The 9,906-nt window shown below is 42.4% G+C and overlaps 1 protein-coding gene across 4 annotated transcripts in view; it reads right to left on the bottom strand.

Annotated features, from left to right (window-relative positions):
* Positions 1 to 9,906, bottom strand: part of LOC107668038 (cryptochrome-1-like) — a 44,024-nt gene that overhangs the window by 22,842 nt on the left and 11,276 nt on the right. For all 4 annotated transcript variants that reach the window (XM_016459780.1, XM_016459777.1, XM_016459778.1 and 1 more), the window contains exon 2: positions 6,321 to 6,493. In XM_016459780.1, coding sequence (XP_016315266.1) covers positions 6,321 to 6,478 — 158 coding nt within the window. In that variant the 5' untranslated portion in view covers positions 6,479 to 6,493. The remainder of the gene's footprint in view (positions 1 to 6,320; positions 6,494 to 9,906) is intronic.

Raw genomic sequence — 9,906 nt, 5'->3', positions numbered from 1 at the left:
ACTCACCACCAGCGCGTGCCTACCGATCGATTGCCCGCCCAGCGGGGAACGAAACGAGGCAATAGCAGCCAGTGTTGATTGTAGACATCCACTATCAAGCCTGTACTGTAGAAAACGCAGAGCATCCGACACGGAGCAAGCAGCCGGGTCGATATGAACATCACGGCACCACAAACACTCCCCATTTTAGAGCATAGAAATGTCTCGTGGAGGGCGCCCGCGCCTCCGAGAGCGTATCAAGCACATGAGAATGCAGGGCGGTCAGCTCCTTTGATATCCCAGAGGCAGCCACACATGATGGTTCAATAACTCCGGGTTGGGGTGCCACACCGAGCCGCTCGTTTGAGACAGCAGATCCTTCCTGATGGGGATCGGCCAGGGCGGCGCCACCAGCAGCTTTGTCCGGTCCGGGAACCAAGGCTGGTTCGGCCAGTTCGGGGTGACGAGTGTCACCAAAGCCTCCTCCTCCCTGATCTTTCATATCACCAGCTGCATTATCTTGATCAGAGGAACGCATACAGCCTGGCTGCTGGCCAGTGTGATGTCAGAGCGTCCCCTTCCAGCCGGGAGTGAGACAGGGAGAAGAACAGCGGGCAGTGCGCATTCTCGCTCGTGGCGAACAGATCCACCTCCGCTCTCCCCATAGCGGGTCCAAATCATGACTGACTCAGGATGCAGCCTCCACTATCCTTGAGGAATCCCCTTCCTCAAAAGCATTTCTGCCCCACGGTTCAGGAGACCGGGGATGTGCGCAGCTCTGATGGAGAGAAAGGGACGGTCCATCCATAGCAGGAGATTCGCTGCCTGCTTGTACCGAGCCTTGGATCGTAAGCCCCCTTGGTGAGTTATGTACGACACCACAGACGTTGTCGGTGCGAATCAGTACATGATCAGTACTGGCTTGGAATGGGTGAAGCGCTCACGACTTCATAAGTGGGAAATAGGAAGTTTCCGATAGCACGTGAAGACAGCAGAGAAGTGCTCTTGCTCAACACAGTGGAGTGCATCGTTTTGTTTGGTTTATTATTTTGAGTCGTTTGGGACACGGTAACACACACGTCCCTCTCACAATATATTGCTTTACAGACCTATCACTTTTGCCGCTCAGAAATGTTCACGCAATCATGCTGCACATATCAGAAGTTCAGCGCTCCACTCACTACATGCGTACCATGCCCGAGCCCAACTGAACCGCGCTCTGGCCCACCTCTTCCAACCGAGCCAGGGCCGGCTAAACTAACCGCGGCACGGAGCAATCACACTAGTCAAATGAACCAGGCTTTGGGGGTCAGACGTGCTCAAGCACGGTTCAGATCGTCTAGTGTGAGTACACCCCTAGGTCCCTTCTTCATTGTTGTTAGATCTAACACTTTGGTCTATTATGAAATGTATTTTACTCTATTATTGTATTATCCAAGGCATGCATGTTACACTGTACACGTCACAGACTGTATTTCTGGTGGACCATTGTGTATCTAGTATAATAGAAGTTAACTAATTAAGAGATACAGTTTCGGGGAAACCAAAAAAAAATAAAACTTACCTTTGATGGGATTAATGTATCTCCCAGTTATATGTCTTTGTCCTTCCCCATTTTTACATAGATGTCTGCATCTTTTAGAGGATTTGGTCCTCTGGTTCGACGACTCAGACTCACTACAAGAAACTCCAAAAGGACACCAAAGAACCAAATGATATAAGGAGCCCATATAAGCACATATGAAAGAAAAAAAATTAGAATTTTATAGTATGTGTACAGTGCAACAGCAAAGAGCTTTTTTACATTTTAGAGAAGCCAAGTTGCGATACCGAACAGGACCACATGAAGATGCCAAAAAAACCTTAAACCAACCACCTCCTGAATGCATATATCTACTAGCCTACAGTACATGGATCCATTCCGTATAAGTAAACACAGCAACATAAACATGACAAATCAAAACATTATCGTGAATGTGTGGAAACAACATGAATATATGGAAATGTCTGTGCATAAATACAATGTGCGATCAGTGCGTCAAGAGCACTCATACACGCATTATTATAACGGACTCATGCGTGCTTACTGTACGACTCCTGTACGCCACCGCAATCGTCTTTACCTTGGTTGCAGTCTTCATCCATCAAAACTTTACTAGCGAGACTGGTTATCAAGTCGAGAAACCGTAGTTTGCATCTCATCTGGCCATACAGCGGTGGGATGTGTTGACAATCCGTTCAGTCTGTACTTCACACAGCGCGACGTGTGAGGGCTCGTGCTCTTCAGAGACAATCAGAGAATATGACAGAACTCGTGTTTTAAATCGAAACACACTGGAATTAATAATTCACTTAAACTCGTGTGCGAGTCTCTGTTCTCTCTGCAATCTCTGATGTAATCAGCCTGGTTTCCTTTATATTAGCGCAGTTTTGGACGGATTGTTTGAATGCATTCGCTTACTGGAGACTGAAAACTTTTTGAGTTTAACAACTTAAAATGATCTAATCACAAGTGGAGTAGCAAAATTGGGTTAAATGGTTAGAATAGAAATTGTGCTTCAGTAATTTTGCGTTAAATTATTTTAACGTGTTAAGGATTATAAAATGAATCGCATGCGTTAACGATGACAGCCCTAATATATATATATACTGTATATAGGGAGGGGTAATGTAAATTCGATGCTGGAATGGCAAAAATAGATAATGCTGCTTCAGTAATGCTTCTGCTGCTTGTGAAAACATTTGTCTTCCACTTACTGTACGTGCTGCAGACACAAGATGTGTAACCTGGCCATTCCAGTTTTGCATCTCAAGTCAACAATAATTGACTTATATTAGTGTTATGTGAATGTAATTCCCATCCCAGAGCATGGTAACGTAAACCAATAACAAATAGTTATCATTAATTCAATCAGTTACATCAGTTCTATCTGTGTCAATGCATATCAGTTTGAGTGACTTGTAATCGTCTACTGCATGACATCAAGCATATTTTTGACATGATGCACTGACATGAAGTGACATGCTTCTCTTAAGGATGTAATGATGTAGTGTAGTGTGCATGATAGCAGTGAAGACAAAGAATCCTAACAGCAGCTTACTCATTTACACCACTATTTTTAAAGGCGATTTAGAGCAGACAACACAGCGTGACCTGCAATCTCCCTGCATTAAAGTACCTAAACCTGGTGCTCAACAGGTTTTTTAAGCAAGACTTGCAGAGGCCATCTGAACACTGCAGCTGACAATGACAAATCCAGTCACGGGTGCTTCATCTTTTAATCTGGTGAATTAGCTCGCTTTAACATTCAGTCAAATCACACTTTATGCAGTCAGTAGGAGGAGAGCTGAAAGACAAGCTCTGTGATCAGAATGTCTGATTGTCTTCTGAGACCGAAGCATCTGCTGGTTGGCGACTTGGCCTACTTTCCTCTTGACTGACTGTTATGGCACTGGATTGATCTGCATACATGCCATGTGGTCAGATTACCTCATGTGTGGGTATTCACTGGTTTAAAATAGAAACGCATAGACATATCTGACTGCTCAGTGCTCACATCCCATTGTAATGAAAATTTTAAATCCTTTTAGTGAAAGCAACAGAACTCAAAAGGAGCGTTTCTTAATTTTAACCACTGTGTAAATCAGCAGTTCTCAACTGGTTTTGCTACAGGACCCAAATTTACATTAGGCATTAAATTGTCACCAAAACAGACTACTAAAATTATTTGTAATATTACCAAGAACTTCATAAACCCAGCAATACACAATATTTTCCACAATAACGCATATTAACAATCCATTTTGGGCCATCACGACAGTATTTATATCATTTTTTACCTCTGATCCACTGCAATGTCCAACTGTCCTGAGCGCGTTCACAACATCCGGCGCGTGACGTCAAATAAATACTTCTAAATATATTTAGATCATCGCAGTGGCAGTGAACACGTCCGCAATCTCTCTGCACTGTGTAAATAATGAGTGACGTATACGCGCGACAGATCGCTTCCGCACATGCGTCTGCTATCATAGATACGTATAGATGCCCTATTCGACCGCTCCAGATACGTTGACGCGTCCGCCATTTTGGAACGTATCGCGGCCCATAGAAACAGTCACTAATGAGGCATCTACTTATATTTATATCTATGTCTACTATGCCAGAGCACGTACACGTGTCACGCGCCGGATGTTGTGAACGCGCTCAGGACAGTTGGACATTGCAGTGGATCAGAGGTAAAAAATTATATAAATACTGTTCAGTTTCTTGCACAGACCGATTGTTTCGTGTCTTAAGACCTCAATGTATCGTCACGAGCCACAGGGTTTAATTAGGTTTTGTCTGTGTAGCCGTGGAGCCCATTGACTGCCATTATAAGACTAATAGACTGCAACGGTTTGAGTTAAAAATATTTGTTTGTGTTCTACTGAAGAAACAAAGTCACCTACATCTTGGATGCCCTGGGGGTAAGCAGAAAAACATAAAATTTTTATTTTTGGGTGAACTATCCCTTTAATACACGTAACGCTGCTGTGTTTACAGCGGTAACCAAGGAAACGCTGTATCACTGTTCTATAAGCGCCACCTGCTGTCAGAGAGTGAATCTGCGTCTCATTCAGCCCAACTGCTGTTTCTGTTTCATACAGATGTTTTATGTAGCGTAATTTCACAAAGCTAAAGTCAGGTTATTCTGTTTTTGCTTCAGATTTCGAAATTATACAGTCTAATATAAATCAAACATTGCACTTTTTTTCAATTCATGATTAAAATGCAGTGGTTGCCTCTAATTTAAAATGGCTATGAAAAATCAAGGTGCAACACAGAGTAAAGAATATGCAAATGTTATTTTATATGTGATTTTTCAATTTCTGTACCTGAACATCTACAAACATAAAAACCTAAAGCATCAGTTCATTTCTTTGTTTTGTGCTGTAGGCCTATATTTAATTGTGCTATTACTTGTAATTTGTTCATTTGTTCTTATTTACTGGCTGTCACTTGTCTTTAATAATGTTTAAATTATAAATATATTTATGTTTATTTTTGGCATATAAATATTGTTGTCATATAAGCTTATTTATTAGAATACAACATAACAGATCAAAAACAATGATAACAGCAACTATTTTATTTTTTGTGGTAGGGCCAGTGAAAATGTTGGCAGAGCAAGTTAAAATTTGAACCCGACCGGGCCAGTAGAAAAAATCCTTAGCGTTGATCCCTGCAGCATGACCTCAATATCAGTTTCTGACCCTCATTCAATCAAATGTAAACAACATAAAGTGACAAGATGGAAGATCAGTTACTTTTACTTTACTTTTAGTCATTTAGCAGACGCTTTTATCCAAAGCGACTTACAAATAAGAAAAAGTAATTAAAACTAAAAGCGAAAACTCTATAAATACTATATATATACACATTTAAGAAAATAAATTAAATAAAAATGACAAATGCATACAACATTTCAAAACTAAACATTTAAATGAAAACAAAAAAAATAAAGCTAAAAACAATTCAAAATATGAAAAGAACAAAAGGTATGAGTATAATAATGATTCTAACATAACACTAAGCCAAACACCAAAAAACTACATATGTGTATGTACAGCCACACACACATACATATACATGTACATATATATAAATACATTCAATATATATATATTATTTCATTTCCATTTTGTATGTTGAAGTACTGAAATAACTAAAATTAAATAAAACTAAAACTTAATAAAAAACCTATATAGACATAATAAAAAACTAATAAAATGACAACATTACTACAACTGTAACTAAAACTAAAATAGATAACTAATACAAATCAAACTACATTAGTTTATCAGTAATCCTAAAAAAATAACACTGAGCCAAACACACATGCTAAAATAACAACAACTTACTGACACATAGTATCACATAGCTATCATAACGAAACCATTAGATGTTTACTGATCCGATATTGATGGTTTTGCTCTTCCTGCTCAGTACAGTTTACCAGTCTACAGTTGTAGTTGTTATACATGTCAAGGCTACTCAACATTTTAAAGTTGCAAAACATCATACAATAAAACTTAGTTAGGGCTAGTTTTTATTGTTAGTTGCAACCACATTCGAGCATGTAATAAATACATGACTGTGTTTGTACCGTTTAGTGGTCCTATTAAAAAAATATGCATAAAGGAACTGCATATGATGGCTTAATGGCAAATTTTGTTCATATCAGGCACTTCAATGAGTACATTTAATGTATTTCACTCATTTGTGGATACTCATAACTAACAGATTAAATATGAGATGAAATTATGCTTTCTTATATTTCTAAAACATCTGCACCCACCTCCATCTGTTGACCCCAAGGTTGGAGGACCCAGAGAACCAGGGATCCAGGAAGTAGACACATCGAACAGTGTCTGCCCCACATACTGCCTCCTGAAGTGCAGGGTTGTCATGGAGACGGAGGCCCTTCCGGAACCAGTGGATGGAATTTGTGGCCATGTTCACTGAGTCACCCTTCAAAAAAAAAAAGAAGAAATTCATCAGGACAAATACATTCGTTCTAGAGTCTGTTGATTAATTGAGGATGTCATTGGCAGCAGTTGGCAAACATATAAAAACATATTGAACTTTTTGGAAAATTAAACCCTCATTAAACACTGTCAAAAGTGACCTTACAAGACATTTGCCATTTAAACACATAAATGAAATAGATCAAAAAGTACTCCAATCCAAATTATACACTTTTCACCATCTTATCCTTAGCATGTTAATGTTGCCATCATAATTAAACAGCAAATTGTTGACCATCTCCTGCACATCACCACCATTACAGAAATACAATTAAATTAAATGATAGCTTTGTCTGCGAGACATTTCCATTCTTATTTTTCAGACATTAGCATCATAATATCCTACATTGAGGCAGTAAAAATGGGTTGTCATTTTTAACTTTTGCTCAGAGACCATCTGGTATAGATTTGAGTCTTTTTTTGTCCTCTTTCCCCTTCATGAAGAGGAATCCTCCAAATCTGGAGGATCAAATCTATCTGAGCAGTCATTCTGTGACATTGAATTCTTGGCTTTTCCTCAGACTGACTCAGGATGTGTGACGTGTGCAGTGGACTGAATTCCGTCATATATGTCAGTGCCATACTGTCTCTTGTGAGAGATATGACACACATAGGAGCCTACCTGTCAATTATGGACATGTTTTTAAAACCTGCTCGAAAACAACCATCATACACACATGCAAGGAAAAGTAGTCTCAAGGAGGCAGAGGATTTATCTTCATTTATCTACTGTATATGCAAGGTTAAGCCTCTGTCTCTGGGGCAACTTATCGGTTGTCTGTGCCCTGGTAATTACAGCAGCCCATCTGCTACAACTGTCCTGCATGTGTGCACAAAATTGTTAAAGGTGGCCTACTCATCACTATTTTTCCAAAAACGTTTAGCCAACAAACCCACATTAATAATATCTGGAAGTACTAAAAGGACAAACACTCATACTTATGCATACTGGCAAACAGAGCAAATGTGTAAAATACAAATTTGCTGAACAACAACTATAAAAACTATACAGTACATGGTTTTCATCTATTACAGTAAACTGTACTTTCCAGGCAATATCAGTTTATCAAACATTACCTAAAAAGTGTGTCCTATACACCAGCTGTAACGGAAGAGGTCTGACGCAACAGGTTAGTATTTATAAAACAGTTTTATTTGGTCACAGAGAGTACGGGTGTAGGGTCCAGATGATGTGATGGTGAGTGAATAGTTCGTAGACCAGTTCAAAGGATATGACGAGTGGAGTAATCCGAGTCTTTGGCTTTACAGGAGCTGGAATGCACACAGGAGGAACACACACCTCAGCGATCCGGGAACTAGGAGGAACAGGAGACACTTGGAGACGAGGAGACACTAGGAGGAACACAGGAGGTAAGTAATGCAGGAAGTATTCAAATGGAAGTAGTAGCAAAGTCATTGAGTCCTCTCATCCAGGATCAAGGGAAGAGGGGGTTCCTCCGTCTGGCCAGGCTCTGTGGGGAGAGAGACAGGTTCATGGTGAGGCTTAAGTAGTGATACGTGGAACGTGGGATGAATTCTGTACTGTGAGGGGAGTTGGAGTTTGTAGGTGACCGGGTTTACTTGTTCCAGGATGGTGAAGGGGCCAACAAATCTGGGACTGAGCTTTCTACAGGGCAGGCGCAGTCTGATGTCCCGAGTTGACAGCCATACCTTCTGACCTGGCTGATAGGTAGGTGTTTCGGCTCTTCGAAGGTCCGCGGCCTTCTTCTGCCTGCGCACTGCCCGTTGGAGATGGTGGTGAGCAGCGTCCCAGACCCTCTCGCTTTCCCGGAACCAGTACTCAAACGCCGAAAGATCAGAAGGCTCCCCGGACCAGGGGAACAGTGGAGGCTGGAACCCGAGTACGCACTGGAAGGGAGTGAGACCAGTAGCAGACTGTCGCAGGGAATTCTGGGCGTACTCGGCCCAGCCCAGGAACTGGTTCCAGGAATCCTGGTGACCATGGCAGAAGGTTCTCAGGAATCGCCCCACCTCTTGAATCTTCCTCTCCGTTTGACCATTCGATTCTGGATGATATCCGGACGAGAGGCTTACGGTCACACCTAGGAGTTTGAAAAAAGCATTCCATACCTTTGAAATAAACTGAGGTCCCCGGTCTGAGACGATGTCTTCGGGAATGCCATAATAGCGGAAGACCTTGTTAAAGAGAAGCTCAGCCGTTTCCAGTGCAGTGGGGAGACCTCTGAGGGGCAGAAGGCGACATGACTTTGAGAAACTATCAACTATTACCAGGATGCATGTGTTACCTTCTGAGGGTGGCAGGTCTGTGACAAAGTCTACTCCTAGGTGTGACCAGGGGCGATTTGGCACTGGTAGAGGAAGGAGTTTGCCAGATGGTAAGTGGCGCGGGCTTTTGGACATGGCACAGTCTGGACATCCTTGCACGAACCTTCTCACGTCCCTTGCCATATTGGGCCACCAGAAGCGATCTCGTAGCAGCGAGAGGGTGTTGTTGGCCCCTGGATGGCCAGTGCCTAGAGAGGTGTGAACGGAGTGAATTAGGGAAGTGCGTTGTGCTCTGGTGACGTACTGCACTCCTGGTGGGCAACCCGGCCGAGTGGGCATAGAAGCATTGGTGGAGGTGACTGGGGTATCCTTCCATTGGATGGGGCTTACGAAGATTTCCTTGTGGATAATGGATTCTGGTTCCTCACTGACTTGACACTGACACCAGAGAGAGCATCTGCTTTCACATTCTTGGGGCCTGGACGATAGGAAATGGTGAAATTGAATCTCATGGAAAAGAGAGCCCATCTTGCCTGACGAGGATTGAGTCTCTTGGCGTCTCGTAAATATTGTAGGTTTTTATGGTCAGTGAGGATGCTGAATGGATGATGTGCTCCCTCCAACCAATGCCTCCATTCCTCTAGGGCTAGTTTGATAGCCAGGAGCTCCCTGTTGCCGATGTCATAATTTCTCTCCGCCGGGTTGAGTTTGCGTGAGAAGAAGGCACATGGATGGAGTTTGGCTGGAGTCCCCCTGCTGCTGAGAAAGCACGGCTCCTACTCCTGTAGTGGAAGCGTCCACCTCTACCACGCATGGCTTATTTGGGTCTGGATGGATGAGGAGCGGGGCAGAAGTGAAGGCCTTCTTTAGCACTTCAAAGGCCTCCGTGGCCGCTGGTGACCAGGACAGAGATTTGGGCTTATTCTGGAGCATACTAGTGAGTGGACTGGTTATGGAGCTGTAGTGGTAGATGAATCTTCTATAGAAGTTCACGAATCCCAGGAAGCGTTGAAGTTCCTTGACTGTGGTTGGAACAGGCCAGTTTCGGATGGCATTAACCTTCCCCTCGTCCATCTGGATACCACCGTCATCGATGACATAGCCAAGGAA

The sequence above is a fragment of the Sinocyclocheilus anshuiensis genome, unplaced genomic scaffold, assembly GCF_001515605.1.
Source record: "Sinocyclocheilus anshuiensis isolate Anshui unplaced genomic scaffold, SAMN03320099.WGS_v1.1 scaffold1024, whole genome shotgun sequence".
NCBI classification, from domain to species: domain Eukaryota; kingdom Metazoa; phylum Chordata; class Actinopteri; order Cypriniformes; family Cyprinidae; genus Sinocyclocheilus; species Sinocyclocheilus anshuiensis.
Note: the sequence above shows the minus strand (reverse complement) of the source record. Positions and strands in the feature narration are given on the sequence as shown.